This window comes from Hylobates moloch, unplaced genomic scaffold, assembly GCF_009828535.3.
Source record: "Hylobates moloch isolate HMO894 unplaced genomic scaffold, HMol_V3 SCAFFOLD_5, whole genome shotgun sequence".
Taxonomy (NCBI): domain Eukaryota; kingdom Metazoa; phylum Chordata; class Mammalia; order Primates; family Hylobatidae; genus Hylobates; species Hylobates moloch.
This window is the reverse complement of record NW_026652280.1, coordinates 154,346,204-154,363,642: the sequence shown is the minus strand read 5'-3', so window position 1 is coordinate 154,363,642 and position 17,439 is coordinate 154,346,204. Positions and strand designations below refer to the sequence as shown.

Below are 17,439 nucleotides of genomic sequence, written 5' to 3'. Positions count from 1 at the left end.
CTACAGAGTATTATTTTGCTTCATAACCGTATATGTATATTTTTAACTTTTGCCTCTAGAACTATAAAATGCAGTGTGTTTCTGGCCTTTCTATCTAATAGCAGCATATTATTTTGCCTTATTTTTTCTCATTAATTTTCATTTCCTCTAAATTTTAGTAAACATATGGAAGGAGCAGATCTCATCTTTTCAAAGTCAGAAGAGAATCTCTGGGGGAAACAAAGTTTTCTCAAATCAAAACAAATATGAAAACAAGGAAACAAAATATGCTTTGGGCAGCCAATTCTATGACTAAGATAATATTTTTAAAAAGTAATCCTGCTTTTCCCCGGGAATGTATGAGAAAATCTTTCTGCAAATTTCAAGCACAAGCAAGTTGCCTCCCAAATTGGCCATTTGCACCCCAGGGCTAAAGCTGAAAGCGCACAGAATTGCTTGAGTAATTCAATTGCAGGCAGAATCAATGCAAGTGTGAACGCTGCCCTGGTCAAAGGTTGGCCCTTAGGCTGCAACTCAAATCAATTTGGGGTAAGCTAAGTTTGATTACATTTTCAGTGATGAAGCTTTCAAAAGCAATTTCGGGCTTGCCTATTCAGAGGCTGTTTGGTTCCGTTCTGAATCTATACTCCTAGTTAGAGAAGCATCTATCTGTCTCTTTTGGTGATGATTAAGTCCTGGAGTTTGAGGAGAAATAAGAGGAAGAAAATAAGAGGAAGGGATACAGAAAGTAAAAATAAATAAATAAATAGCAGGTGAGAGCCTATCACTAATGTGAGTCAGTAACTTAAAAAAAACTTAAAAAAATATATGACAATCACAACAATAAGACAAAGAAAAGAATTAAGGAGGATGGTAACCAGGAAACGAAAATAATAAATGGAAGATTTATGATGGTGATATGTGGCAGTCTAAGATTATTTTAGCATGTGAGGCACATTCTTTCAGGTGTTGCTGGCAGGAAGAATGTTCGAGAAATACAGGTGGTTCTGCAGAATGAAGCAAAATGGGTGTAAGAAAGGATGTCAAATACGGCCTCCAACAGGCACATGTTAGCCTGAGAGAAATAAACCCCTTCAATTTATCCTTTTGCAGCAGAGTCAAGCCTGCAGAGTTGATGTGCATCTATCGCTTATGCAAGTCTTCCTAAAAAATGTGTTTACTTAATGTTAGTCAGTTTGATTATAGTTATTATCTACAGTTTGTATGCATATCATAAACTACAGTGCCCCCAAGGAGTTATAATTTTTTTGAGAAAATACAAATTTCCCTATAGTTATGGTCACTAATTCTTAGAGCAAATACTATTATTCTGCCAGTTTTAGGAAAATATATATGTTGTTACTCTTGTCTTAGAAAGTATTTTAGAAAACCTGGAATTCATTCTAAGTGGACTGATTAGTGACTTTAATGGTTCTTCAGCAAGAATTATGATCTGCCTCACTAATTAAGCGGCTCCACATATGCACTAATTGGATTGACTCAAAGAAAGGAACTGAAGATTATGCAACTATCTAAAAAACACATTTGAGAGCTAGGAAACTGAAGTTGCTTCATTTCTTTAAAACTGTTGAAAGAGAAGTCTTGCTTAAAAATAAGCTAAAATTTGGAAAATCTAACCTACTATAAATGGCTGGCCAGAGCATAGGTGAAATAACATTTCCATGCAAGCAAGTCTGGCTTGGTTTATTCAAATCTTATTTAACTATATACTGGGTGGATAGTTAATTTGTATCTCTGCAGAGAAATCCCAATTGAATTACACTTATAAAGAAAGGAAGTCCAGTCCACACTGAATAGACACATTCAATGAAGACATGCCATTTTCAGTCTTTTCCCTAGCAGCTTTATGGATACTAAAACTGAATTTACAGTGCTTTGGAGAAAGAGTGGCCCATTGAAATATTATTGCTTTCACAGTTAATTCCTCCTCTTTTTACCTTTATCTGGAACATCAGAATGGCAAAAAAAGAGCCAATTTCAATTTACTTTTTCGTTTAGTGGAATACCCTTGTAACTATGTTTCACTCTGACTAAAGAGAAATAGGAAGTTTAATCATAACAATACTCAGAACTTCGTAATAATCATTTTGTTCACACATATTCCTGGATCTTTTATTAGGGGTCACATTTCCATTTTCTGAGAAAGAAATCACAGAAGTGAAGGTGATAGAGTGGCTCAGACTTTGCCACCTTATTACGTGCTCAAACCATTGGATCCCACTTTAGATGGAGTCACAGTTACAGGGAACACAGTGCACGCTGGGTAAGTATGCTCCAAGAAAGTTCTCAGAAGTGCTGGGAAAGAAATATCTCACAGGACCTCCAAAAGGCTTTGTAAGAGAAAAGATCAGGAAAGGCATACCGAAGAAATTCTCTGTTAATCTGTTTTCCTTTGACTGGAAATGTTGGCATGTTTTCATTTTTATAAAGTCCTAATAGTCACAAACCCATATACTCAAGTCACATTTTGGCCTAATTAGTTATAGGATTAGAGCTGTGTGAAATAAAATAGCAGCAAGAATGTCTATTCTAGTGCCTTTTTCGTAGGTTACTGGCCAAGATTGTTACAACTGTGAACATAAAGGAAATTTCTCTGGAGAGTAAAATTCTGTGTAGAGATGACAAAATGATTAGGCCAGCAGTGCTCTTGAGCTAAGTTTTATGGAAACTCACTACAGAGACAAGCACATTAAAATGCATTTTTTGTCAGATAAAAATAATTTTGAGTTCAATAACAAAAATATACAGAAGGTAAAAATATTGGCAGCACTTCTTTGTTAAGGAGTAAGTTTAACTAAAAAATATCAATACATACATACTATCTTTTAAACATGCATAGATTTCTTAGGATCTGAAAACATTATAGCTGAAAGGTAACATGGAGACTAGTTAGTCTAGTCTCTTCATATTATAAATTGGTATGCGGAGGCCAGGCAGTTAATTGCTATGGAGCTCTCCAATTTAAGGACAGTTTGACTCCAAGGGTAGGGCTTCTAGTAAAATTTTGTGATTAAATTAGAAACCCTAATTTATTTTTCTATGTCTTTTAGGTACCTAATCCTCATAAGCAAGCCATATTTCAAGGCTGATCAATGACAACACCAAATACCAAAGCTTCCTTTCCCTTCCAAATTTACTGACCCTTTGTCAACTGTGGGAAATGTATGTGCTGTACCAGTAGCTTGAAGATGCCGCTGTCAAATTGCCTCTTAACCTGGGAGAAACACATCAGTAGAGTAATTAATCTTGTACAACCTCTCCATCTTTTTTTTTTTTTTTTTTTTTTTACTGATTACAAGTGAATGCTTACATGCATGGCTGATTTAATTAATAATTCTAATAAAAAGGACAATATCATAATGATATACATAGTGCATTAATAAATGAATCAAAGGACCAGTGCTGCTCATTTGTCTATCCAGTGAAATAAAGTTACACAGTCATTCAGGTTATATAGATGTGTGCTTGCCTGTGTTTACCCTTCAACATTTGAACTATACATGAGAAGGACAGAAAAGGAAACTAGCATTTCATAGGCACTTGTGTTAGACGAGTAGTGTATTGGCCATTTTGTGTGTCCTCTCATTTAATTTTCACAGTAATCCTATAAAAGTAACTTATTTTCCCCTATTTTATAGGCCAGGTGACTACAGTATCCACAATCCTTCATGAAGGATTATAGTTTTAACTCAGATCGGCTCGATTCAAAGCTTTTGGTGTTCCACCTGTGTAGTGGGACAAGCACTGGAACAAGGGTAGTAAAAACGAAATTCTAGCCCTAGTTATGTTGCTTGACTTTGGTCTCTGACTCATCCTATTTGGGTTTCAGTTTCCTCCCCTATAAAGTGAAAAAACTGGCTTAGACAAGAAGTTTTCAGAACAAATTATTTGGAAATGTATGACATCTTGAGAGGCTTCAAGGCCGCTATGTAATGTGATGGGCAGGAAAATAAGATTTGTCTCCAACTTAACCAAACCAACTCCAGTTTTATCTTTGTTATACATTAAGAGTTTGCATAGGTTTTATTTGGAGGAATAAAGGGTTCCATTGCTTAAGAAAGTTGGAGGAAAATTGACTACGTAAAATCTGAGACATCTTCTAGCTCCAATTTCTGTCAATTGACAAATGTAAGTTAAGCTCCACTAACTGATATGTGGTTTTCACTAGAGGCAATTTGGTGACCTGGAGCACCATAAACTTCAACAGTCATTCTGACTGCTTCAGCCTGCTGGTTATCGTCTCTCCCATATGCCACTAAATGACCATTTGGTGTCTCTCTTCTTGAAAACACATACACGTTCCAGGTATGAGATTGGGGAGGTAAAATATTCTCTTGCTTTACACATACTCCACTTCAGCAAATTTGTATACTTTCATGATTTGTGTGCTGATTATGTCTGTGTGTGTTATTTTTGTTTGGTAGAGAGCGATTCGATAGGCCTGTGTAGCTGGATCAAATTCTACCTACAACTGCAAACCTAATTTTTGTCAAATATTTGTTACTAGAGCACCCAGGAAAGCCTTCTCATTAACATCTCAAAGCTGCAAGGATAAAGCAGGTTGTCTCGCACAGCACTCTGTCTTCAATAATCACCAAGTCTAAATTTATTACTGCCTCTTTCAACCGAAATGAAAACCCTATCTCCTTTAAGTTGCAAGAGGACAGATAAATTTCTATCTAAAATATGAGTCATTCACATCTGTGGTATCACCTTTCAGGGTTCATTATAATAGGCAAAAGTAACAGAGCCCAGACAGTTGCTTAGTGGCATGTGGGGACATCTGAAGCAAGCAGAGAGCGGAAATATTACTTGCAAGGATATAGCCAGTTTCATATTCAACCAATCAGTTGAAAGGTACTGTTCGCTTGCATCGGTTGAATCTAACCAGGGACAACTGCTATATTACTCTCACTCTTACTTTCTCCAGTAGACCTCAGTAGACTCTTCCATTTCCTTTTGGATACTAGCTACTGACTTCTTTTTTATCTGAAAAGAAGAGATGCCCATCACATTAAACATGCTGGGAAGAAATTTTCTCTGATATGAAAGGAGACATTCCAGAAAGTTAAAAAGCCCTGACTGCATAAAGCATTTAAAATTGGGACTTCATTATTGTCTCCACAGGGCTGCTAAGGCAGGGAAAAGACAGTTTTGATCGGTCCTTTGAATGTGTTATGTGTAATGTTTCTGAGACAAATGCTTTGTTACTTTGACTAAATGCATACACGAGTACACACACACACACACACACACATATGCACGCACACACACACACAGAGATATCCCTATAGCATCATTAGGACCTGTAGAACCTATATTACAGTAAAGGATTTGACACTATATTTTTAGGAACACCTGAGATGGGAGTTTAGCATCCACACATCATAGCAATATTATCATTACCTATTTTGGGACTCTAAGCTATGAGTCTTTATCATAGTGAGACCCAATTTGTACCAAATATTTCCATATATTAGGTCTCAGGAGAAGGTTGTATTAAACTAAGGCTGTGTAAATTCTAAGCACTTTGCTTATGTAGCTTTCTTCCATCTTAATTAATTCTCCTATTTCCCTTTAGATGGCAAGTCTTTGAATACGTGTCTTATAATAAATATTTGTACTTTTGTGGAAGTGAGAAACAAAGCGTGTAAAACATGTTTTACTTATAGAAATGACTATGTTTTACTGATTACTGAATTCTCACTTAAGTGATAGTGTACATTTGATGAATTGAACCCATAGATGGCAGGATGGGACCACTCAGTTCATAGTCTTTAAAGAACAGACTTGGAAGAAACATTTTTTTAGTTGCTCGTGTTCAGGAAGCAAAAAACGCACCGAAAAATAACAATAAAATAACAAATATCTTTGAATCTCCAATTATTTATTTAATAAGAATTTTGCTATGAATAGTTGGCATACTGTCATCCATTATAAATTTTGTTAAAGCACTTCTTTCCTGAGGGCTAATATACAGTGATCTGCAGAATATTCTTTCTGTCTTTCCCTCTCTTCCCTTCCAATTTTGTACTTTTTACAACACAGAAATCTTTCCGGAATTTTTGGACAGAGAATCTACAGGATGAGGGATCTTCATTGTATACTAGCTTTTCTGTAGTTTTTCCACCATAAATTTTGCTTTCTCTTTATTTTAGAAAACATACATTTTTATCTTAAGTAATTTAAAGTAATTCTATTGATGAAATTACTAAAACCTCTACTTAAAATTACAGGTTCTCTTACAATTACTGCCTAAAGCCTACAGGCCATGGAAGATAAAGGGGTTTAAGGTGTCTTCATGTTAAGTCAAAACTTTTGCTTATTTCCTTCGCACCCAAAGAAGATGTGAGAAAGAGGCAAACAAGCTGAAAATGATGGAGACTTGCAGAAAAACAGAAAACATTGCAAGTTCACTATAGTATAGTTCATCAAATGCCAGGGTGTTGTATCTTTGCAGGTCAGGGAGCTGCTGATATACACACAGCCATTGGGCCTATTAATCAGAAAGGAATCCTAATCAGACCAGCAGCTAGACATCAAGGCATAACATCAGCCTTGTCTTCTTCTTTTCATAGCCTAACCTCTGAAAAGAGCAGTTTATTATCCATGTCTTTATTTCCTCATCTATTTATTTAACCTTAATCCACAGAAATCTGGCTTCTACTCTCTGTTTTACACAGAAACTGCTGTGGCAAAGGTCACCAGTAACTAACTGCCCAACTGTCAGAGATAGTGGTTGATTTTCAGATGTTCCCTGAGTAGGCGTAGCATGGGACAGTGCTGACTCTTCATTCTTCCCCAAATGGGCTGCTCTCACAGCTTTCACAGCACCCCACAGTGCTGAACCCCCTCAGGCATCTCCATCCACATTGAATTTGCTTGCTTCTGCAGGATGTTTCTCTTCCTAGGCTCACTCCTGGATGCTAATTTTACTTGGATTTCTGTCCTTTGTAATCTTCTCACTCCACATGGCTTCTATGAGAAGTCTCATTTACTCTCACGGCTGAAACTACCACCTCCACTCTGATAACTTTAAATCTATGTCTCCATACTGGACTTTACACCCAGCTACCTATTAGACATTGCCTCAAACTAAAAATATCTAGAAATGACCTAATTTTTTCTTTTAATTTCTACCTCCTCCCAAAATCTAAAAGCCTTAATTCTTCTCTTATGCACTTATTCTGGCTAATTTCATGCAAACTAAACATTAGGAGTTACCCAGATCCTTGCAACTCCCTTCCTCTTCTTGCCAGATTTGGTCATTAATGGCTATCTCTTAATTAGCTCTCAATTCTCTCACCTCTGCTATTCTTTTTGGTGTTATTACTATTATCGTTATTTTGCCTTTAGTATTAAAAGTTTAATATCTGGGTTTAGCAGTCCGCAATGCCTAAGAGTGTCTTTTGGAAACCAAATCTGTTTGTATCATTCCCTTGTTAAAATCCTTCTGTAACTCTCCAAAACCAGGATACAGCCAAAACTCATTTCAAGTCTCTCATCCTCATCCCTGCCAACTTGTCTACCCTCATCTCTCAATATTCTCCTTCTACCTTTTATTCTGGCCATGTTAAAGTACTACAGTGTCTTCAAATGTATGGAATTGTTTCATACTGCCATGTCTTTGCATGAGTGGTTCAACACTAGAGTGCTTGCCTCTCTCTTGCTTCCATCACCATTCCCACACCCAGGCTCAACCTAATCACCTTTACCTCAAGGGGCGTTTCCTCTGTATTTTTCCCTGAGTCCTTGAGACTGACTGAGTTGATCATTCTCTTATTTGTGTCACTATACTTTGTGTACATGTTTGTTGTTGAATGAGCTCCTGCAAAGTTCTGCCCCAGAAAATGAGACAGTCATTGCTAAGATGATGTTTTGAGTTGCACCTTAGCTATAATTCAGATAGTGGTATTGGCTACTCTAGATGAAAGTTCTTGCATGAACCTTGAGACTACAAAGAGCACCTTCTCTGCCCCATTATGGTACCACTGACCTTGTTGCATTATCGTTGCCTGCTTGCCTGATTCTCACGTCTCACTCATCTGAGAACTCCTTCAGGATGGGGTTCCAGTCCTACTAACCCTTTTCTTTCCAACATCTAGTGCATTGCTTTGCCGGGTGTAGGCGTTGTAGATAAAAGCTTAGAATCTGAAGCCAGATTGTCAGGGTTTAAAGTTTTGCTTTGTCACTAACCATTTGGCTTCAGCCACATTTATATTCTCTAAGTTTCCTTTTCTAGAAGAGGAGAATTACAGAATCTAGCTCTTTGGATTTTGTGAGAATTAAATGAACAAGTTTATATAAAAAATAAGAATAGAGTCTGCTTCAGAGTAAGCTAACAATGTGCTATTTGTAATTACAGTCATAATGCCTTGTATCTGTAGAGGTTACAAGTACAAATTCTACAGCTAAAACTCATTCACTCATTTATTTATTCATTAATCCATCCATTCATTTACTCAATGTTTAATTCATTTATTCACTAAAGATTTACTAATTGCTTATTAAATAGCAGGCACTGTGCTTGGTGATATGGGAAATAAAATAACTAATCAGACATTGATCCTGTCTTCTTAAAGAACTTATAATGTGACGGAGAGATGGAATATATATAAAAATAACTATAAGACCAAATAAAAATGCTTAGTGCAGTAAGAGCTTCAGATGAGGTCATACAAGGGGTTCTGAATATATGGACATTTTTTTCAAACTCCCAGGGCTATGTTCATAATTACAGATGGGATTTTCACATTTGCCTTTATTAACAAATTAATCAAATTGTACGTACTTAATAGCACCTCAGCATACAGCAAGTCAGTGGCAGAGAGAGATGATGAGCGTCTCTTCTGAAAGCACTACATTTAGAAGCCTTTTCAGCACTATATTATTTCCAGACATTTGTGTTAAGATTGCCAGAGTAAAACAAATGTTTACACAAGTGGCATTTGTTCCTAATTTTTCACATTCATTAATGTTTCAGTTTTGAAAATCAGAATGTAATTTAGAAATTTAAATAGCAAAACTTCATATATTATTAAGCCTTAAATTTTTCTTTACTTTGCCATGTCAATTCATTTATTCTTTCAAGTGCTTGAATATTTAAACCATTTAAAATATTAATAATATACCAAAGAAGTATCAATATTTACATTAAGTTGGAATTCACACTGCTTTATAATATTTTCAATGGTTTATATTATTCATAATTTCACTAAATAAATCATCCTCATGGAAGGAACTTAAGCAAGCATATTATACTATAACTATCGCATGGCAAGCAATGTTTTTCTTTCAAATTGAGTACTAAAGGATATTAGGCTGGGATAATAAAAGATGTAATATGAACTGATATATTTTATTTCACATCAGAGTTCTTAAATTATGGTAATGTAAAGCTCATAAATCATGGAAACTTATTACAGTATATTTTTAAGTTGTAGGAACATCATATATCCCATCCCCGTTCCTGCAAAATGGAAATGATACTTATGATGAACTATACAATATTTGCATTTTTCAGAGATAGCTTATTATAACAGGATCATAAGACAAATATACATTTGTCAAGTTACTATAAAATATTAACTGTAAGAGATAAGGATAATTCAGATAACTTTGTGGCACTGAAAAGACAGTATACTCTCTCTAGTCTTCTTTGAGCATTTTGAGAAGCATTTGATTTCAAAATTAAGAATATTTTGTGGCTGCAACAACTTGTTGGTTACGCAGCTTCTAAACAGCAGTAAAATTAATTATAGGAGGAAACATTCATGGAGGTTTCTATCCTTTTACCCGATCCTTGTGTTTGTGCTTCTTCATTAATTTTTAGTCCTTAGGAAGTAAGATACATTAGAAATGTAGTATTTATTTGAATAAAATCTTAAGTTTTATTTTAAAATACAATTTTGAGTAAAAATATTATCTATATGGATAAAATATTTTGTCCACGATCATTTACTTACTGTTTCATTTTTTGTATGGCTTGTGAAATTCTGGCTACCCCAAGATGAATGTTTTATGAAAACCAACCAAGAGTAAATTCAAGCCGTGTTAATCTATACTTCAAGAATATGTAATACATTTAAAAAACCAACAAAATCTCACCAAATCTACTGACTTCAGCCAAAAGACACTTTTTCAGTTAGCCCTATTATTTATGTATTTTTTCCTTTCTCAGCTCTAACATATTTTTTTTTAAAACACACGTAGACTTCTACAGGGATTATAAAATCCTTGGACAACTATATGATTTGGGGGCAAAGTTTCCATGTGTAAGGAATGTGTGACGTATAAGGAATGTGTCACATCAGGTTGAGTTTTAAAATGAACGTACTCCATTCTTAGGTTTTATCTCTACTGATGGACAGGGGCCCAGAGGCCCCTGGAAGCATTTTGGTACCATTGCATTACTTACGGCTAAGAGGCAGGCTCGCATTGGTTGTGCCTAGCTTGTTGGCAGCCACACAAGTATAATTGCCGAAGTGCTCCTGTGTCACATTGGTAACAGTGAGGATGGATCTTGTGCTAAAATTTTGAATAATAATTCCTTGTTGGCCATTGAAGAGCCTAGAAGACAAAATAAGCTCTAGGTAAATATGTATTGTGAATACCAGTTTCATTTTTATCTTAGTTGGGGTTGTCATGGCAACCCATAGACAATTCAACCACGCTGATGTTAGCATATAATGTGATAATGGTGCAATTTACATTTCACTTACATTAGTAGACTTGGGGGAGGTGAGGTTACATGTCAGCTGTAGATTGTTCCTGTGGGATTATTTGTGCTACATAACAAACTGAGCTTGGATAGCTACATGTCCTATTTAGGCACTGTTACATATTTTAGAAAATAAAACATACCATACCAATAATATCTCATCTATTAAAGTCAGGAAGGAGTTTAAGGGAAATAAATATAAAGATTCCATTGAAAGTACAAACTGATGGTTTCTAGGTAAGCTGGCTGGAGTACGTCTGGGTCATTTCAGATATTATTAAATAACTCCCTTGAAAGTTAACCCTACAACTGTGATAGGATGGTTCTGAGTCCAGAGTCAACACCACTTTACTCTTGTACAACCCAGACAGATAACGTCCATTAAACCTAGAAAGAGACAGCCATATAGTATTGGAGATAGCATTTAAAGTTGAGTCCCATCACTGCCATATTTTAGGAATGTGCCTGGGAAAGACTTTAAAACTCTCTGGGCTTCAGTATGGGATTCGGCTATACTCAAATTCACACTAATTGTCCAACAGTCTCTGGATTTACCACCAGAGGCCCTCACTCTGAAACAGGCTGGCATGGCTTCACCATTTTCAATGCATGTTGTACCTACTTCTGCTTCACCTTTTTTCTAAATCTGTAACCCATCTCTTGTACCTTCTATTTCTGCTAGTCAGATTCTTCCTTCCTCATTTAGGTCTAACCTAAGACTTATCTCTCTTTTTCTAATTTATCTTAAAGGGCTCTTATCTCTCTCTCTGTATGCTTCTTTTGTACTATTCTCTCTAGCAGTTTCCATATACACAAGTCTTTTCAAAGCAAATACATTGAATTGTTTTAAATTCCTCAAAAGGAAAGGCTAAATGGACATGATTTCTCTGATATTTGAATCCTACAAAGCGCTTAATATATACATAATAAGTAGTACAAAGGTCAATGGTATTCAGGTGATGTTCCCCCAACATAGGCATTGGTAAGCCCACTTCAGTCGCCTCTTCAAAAATTATCTCTTTAAATATAAATTTTCCTATAATGAGTATGTCAACTTGATACTAACTTCTCCACAATGTACCCCAAATTTATTGCAAAGGAGATGCACTGATACAACAGAGGCTATGTAAACTGATAGTCCAAATGGCATGGTAGTTTTTTGTCTTTAATGTGTTCAAGTTTTTGTATTTTTTTAATTATGAAGATGCCAATAAATGGCAACCCCTGAGAGTTCAATTTGAACTCCTTTGCATTATACTATGTGGCTTGCACCTGAATTTAGATGAAATATACTGTAGTTAAATGCAGATTAAAATGAGCAGTCATACTTGATTACTCTGGGAATTACTTATATTTCATGTAATAGCTGAATCTGGCTTACCCCAAATGCAAACTTTAATCAGATTAATAAAACTGTGAGTTAAATAAACATTGAACACACTTTAGCTTGAGCAATAAATTTAATGATCTCCAACTCTGACATAAGATAATAGGGCATAAAATATCATGGATATGGCAGCTTTTATTCTTCTGTCTCATATTTTTAGCCTAGAACCATTTATGCTAAATTCCCCTAGTCATTATTACATATTTTTCTGCATCACATTAACAACTTCATTTTTAACTGATCAGTATAGATGCTGTGTAAAAAACCAGTTTCATTGCCTTGCAAGTTTCAGCATTATGACTTAAATCAATTTGCCCGCATCTTTGTTATAGACACACTCTCCAGAGGACTCAGAAACTCCCTAGACTACTAAATCCCTGTTGTGTCCCATCAACCAAAAAGTAGGACTATTCACCTGCTGAAGAGTTGAGAGAGCAACTAACCAGGGCCTTCAACTGGCTAGACCCAGGGGAGATACTTGAGGAAGTAAATTCAGACACTCCATGGCACTATATGCTTATGTTCCTTATGGCTGTCTTTCTGGGTGAATTAGCTTCCAGTTCCCTGCCCTTAAATGTATCTGAAGGCACAGCCACAGATGTTGCTGAATCATGTAGCGCATCCATACTCTGCATGTGTGGGCCCATTTTGGGCCTCTGGCCAGCAGTACCGTGTGCATCCTTACCAGAGTGGAGCATTAGTGCTCCAACCCCTGCTACACGGATCAGCCAGGCAGGTTATTACGGCCAATAAAAAAGCAAACTACGTTCCCTAAGGGAATTTTCTTCCCTCTCAGGAAAGCTACTTTTCTGAAATTACTAGAGAAATCTAAGGCTTACTTTCTTCTGTAGTTGTGTGTTTTAGAAGTGCTGACTCCTCAAACACCACGTAAGAACCTATCTCTATCTGGTATATGGCTGGAAGAAGGACTTTGCAAAGCTGACTTTGTGGGAGAGTGACTTCTGATATGGTGTGTATGTCTAGAGAATGTACTTTTGTGATTTTCCTGCAGAGTTCTGGGGTATGAAGACGGGCTTTCTCAATTATTCAGATCAATTCTGAAAATATTCATCAAATTGCTACAAAGATGAGCTCTATGCTGGCTGAGTGACTAGGGACAAGACTGGGAACCCATGATCTCTGCCCTTGAGAAGGTCAGAGCCAAGGAGAAGAATCCAGCACATAAACAGGGGTTTACAACATAAGGGTATTTTGGTCACTGTGGGGACCTTGTTAATATGAACATAACTGCCCTTAATTACTGGATATATAAATTTGAGCCACAGCTAGAAGCTCCAGCGTATATGACCCTAATGTGATTCACTCCTTGACTAAAACCAAATAATGATAAAAGAGCTCTCTAATTGATGATGTTTTTCTTTACAAAATTGATTCATTCTAATATGATTGTCTATAACTTTATTTCTGTAAAAAGAATCATTCTTATATTGACTTAGATTATACAATGAAATATGCTTTCTTATAGCCCTTGCTGAACCCCGCCCCTCCCTGCCAAAAAAAAAAAAAAAAGTAGAAACAAATTCTGCAGAGCTCGGAGTTAAATATGGCATCCATTTCTTCAGCATAGATCGGTACTATACGGTGCCTACTTGGAAATACCTGGTCATTTTTCTTCATTGCGGTTTTATCATAGGGAATATAGTTATAAGATCCTTCTATTTCTGTGGACCCTGCTGTCCTCTATCCTCTGACACCAACAGAAGTTTGCTCCACATTGAGAACCATAACTCTCACTCCTCTTCTCCCTTCTGGCTTTTGCCAATGCCTCATAAATCTGTGAACCGCAGGCTATTTGCTTTGCTAGCCAAGGCTGTCAGCTCATAAGTGACACAGCCCAACCCACTAACTAGTTCTGAATTAGAATAGTCCCCTATATTTTCCAGTGTCAGTCAGAAGTAGCACATGGAAAGCCTACTGATAACTAGGGATACTTATATTTCTGACTCACAAAATGGACACAAACTTTACAATCATAACCTCGCTCCAGGCAGCAGCTATCTGGGATGACCAGAAGAGCCTGCATCAACATCACCCCAAAAAACTGGCCACATAACCATCAGCACTGATTGTTCAGATTGCAAAATTATTAAGAAATGGAGCAGCCACACTGGACCTCATTCATTTTATATATAAATCCAGCCTCAATCCACATTTTAAGACTATTGTTCCCTATCTGTCTTTCCAGGTCAGGAATAACAACAGATATCTCTAGAGAAACCAACTTGCAGATGAAAACAGCCTCAGAAAGACGTCATTCCTAATGTAGGAAATATATATTAAGAAGTATAAGACAACATTTTAAATATTAGAATAACTTGGAATAAGAGTGAGGGAGGCATTCTCGCCGGGCGCGGTGGCTCACGCTTGTAATCCCAGCACTTTGGGAGGCCGAGGCGGGCGGATCACAAGGTCAGGAGATCGAGACCACGGTGAAACCCCATCTCTACTAAAAAAATACAAAAAATTAGCCGGGCGTGGTGGCGGGCGCCTGTAGTCCCAGCTACTCGGAGAGGCTGAGGTAGGAGAATGGCGTGAACCCGGGAGGCGGAGCTTGCAGTGAGCCGAGATCGCGCCACTGCACTCCAGCCTGGGGGACAGAGCGAGACTCCGTCTCAAAAAAAAAAAAAAAAAAAAAAAAAAGAGTGAGGGAGGCATTCTCAAATAATGACAAATCTTTTATCAGACTGGAATTATGAGAGAACATGATAATGACATACCATTTTCTATGAGTGGGCAGATTAATATGGTCTTATTAATCAGTCTTTGGTATTCGATGGTGGGGGAAGTTAACCCTTGAATCATAACAGTCTTATTTACAAAGACAAGAAATGTTAATGTCAGCAATGGATTGTAGGCTTGTAGAATTCCAAGATGTTGTGTGAACTGAAGATACAGCTCAAATTAAAACAAAAGAGAAAGATTGAGAAAAAGTCGTGAGTGATGGTAGAACTCTTACATGGACTTAACAAAAATGAGGTTTTATTTGGTTATCAAATTATGATTAAATGCCTTCTATGCTGAAAGAGAGTTAGGAACTATAGAGGAAAACTACCGCATAGTTATTATCTCAAGGACTGTAATTCTACCTGAAAATCTGAAGATGACATTAAGATAGCATACAGGTCCCTTCCATAACACATCTCATAATGCCTCTCTCAAGGATGGAGTTTTATATATATATATAAATAAAAATATATATATAAATATATATAAATATATATATAAATATATATAAATATATATATAAATATATATAAATATATAAATAAATATATATATAATATATATATATATAATCTTTTCCTCTCTCTCTCTCTCTCTGTGTGTGTGTGTGTGTGTGTAGGCTGTGAATCAGACTGTATTTCTAGTCTTTTCAATGTGACCAGGAATGCTTTATGTATGTGGGACATTTTATCTGTTCTCAATACATTTATGACTGAAGTAATCTTTTTTTTTTTTTTTTTTTTTTTTATTGGGGGTTTCCCTTTTTCCCCCCGGGTGGGGGGCAGGGGCGCAATCTCGGCTCACTGCAAGCTCCACCTCCCGGGTTCACGCCATTCTCCTGCCTCAGCCTCTCCGAGTAGCTGGGACTACAGGCACCCGCCACCACGCCCGGCCAATTTTTTGTATTTTTAGTAGAGACGGGGTTTCACCGTGGTCTCGATCTCCTGACCTCATGATCTGCCCGCCTCGGCCTCCCACAGTGCTGGGATTACAAGCGTGAGCCACCGCGCCTGGCCGACTGAAGTAATCTTATACTAAAAATTTTCTGCATTGTGGCCGGTCATGGTGGCCCACCCAGCACTTTTGGAGGCTGAGGCGGGTGGATCATTTGAGGTCAGGAGTTCGAGACCAGCCTGGCCAACAGGGTGAATCCCCGTTTCTACTAAAAATACAAAAATTAGCCAGATGTGGTAATCCCAGTGGGTGCCCATAATCCCAGCTACTCGCAAGGCTGAGGCAGGGGAATTGCTTGAACCCAGGAGGCAGATGTTGCAGTGAGCCGAGATGGTGCCACTGCACTCCAGCCTGGGCAACAGAGTGAGACTCCGTCTCAAAATTAAAAAAAAAATTCAGCATTGTACGCAATAATGTTTCGTGTTACAAGTGTGAAAAATCAACACGCAGAAACCTTTAAGCATGTTGAAGTGTACATATCCACAAACCTTCACAGCAATCCTAGGAGGTAGGTGCTATTAGTCCCATTTTATAGATGAGAAAACAGACATTTAAGAAGATTAGGTTAATTTATCTTGCACCATCTGATAAGTGGCAGAATCAAGATTTAAAGTTAGGTCCTCTGACTACTGGTACCCTCCCAAAGTAGAAATTGACATTCAAATTGCTATGTAGAAACCAGGATATTGTACCTAAGTTTGCAGAGACAAATCAGAAATCATGGATCCTTCAAGAAAATCGAGTCAAGCCAGGGAATAAAACCAAGGGAGCTAAACAGCCAAGTGGTATGTGGCACCCATGCCGGGAAAGCCAGGTTTGATCCAAGAGGTGAGTCTAATGGGTAAAAAATTAACTAAAAAAAATATACTATCTGGATATATCTCTGGACCAGAAGCCTCTTGACTATGTATTTGGGGCTTAGTTATGTCTTTCAGTGCAGCGTTTTAGAGCAGCTGCGTCCAGCTTCCCATAGTCAGTCTCCCAGGCTTCTTGTAGCCTGAGATGAGAAACACACAGTAGGTTCTCTCCTCCTTCCCTGCTCACACTCTCTCCAACATACACACACTCTCAGCATCAATTACTGTTTGTTTTTCTTCCTCTAGGTTCACTAAATATTTGGATGGAAGAAAGTCCCTCCTCATAGTATATATGCAGAATATAGTCAAGAATGGCAGAAAAATGCAACCTATCCAAATGACAAGAATGCAGTATTTTAGAGTAATCTTAAAATTCTCTGTAAAGTTCAAGTTATCGGGATGGTATGGGGTTATTGTATTCTGCTTGGCTTGGCCAAATTATCATCATAACATCAAATACTTCTTTTTCTAACATCATTTCAGCTTTAGGTTTTCATATATTTGTGTGATTCTTTATTAATGTCCATCTTCCTCATTAGAGTATAACTCTTTTAAGGCAAGATTCAAGGTTGATTTTGTTATGCATTGTATTCTAAGCATGTACTATAGTGTTGGATACTTAATAGGTATAGAGTAATTGTTGCATGCTTGTCTGAACGAATTATGTTTTTATATTTTAGTAATTCTTAGTTTTTTCATCTGTGAAATGGGAGAAACGAAGCCAACCACAAAGTGTTAATGTTAAAATGTTTTTAAAAATATTTAATGTGTAATAT

The 17,439-nt window shown here is 37.0% G+C and overlaps 1 protein-coding gene across 5 annotated transcripts in view; it reads right to left on the bottom strand.

Moving 5' to 3' along the window:
* The window catches only part of NEGR1 (neuronal growth regulator 1), a 906,728-nt gene that overhangs the window by 181,375 nt on the left and 707,914 nt on the right, over nt 1-17,439 (bottom strand). For all 5 annotated transcript variants that reach the window (XM_032155585.2, XM_058439668.1, XM_032155583.2 and 2 more), the window contains one exon: nt 10,418-10,569. In XM_032155585.2, coding sequence (XP_032011476.1) covers nt 10,418-10,569 — 152 coding nt within the window. The remainder of the gene's footprint in view (nt 1-10,417; nt 10,570-17,439) is intronic.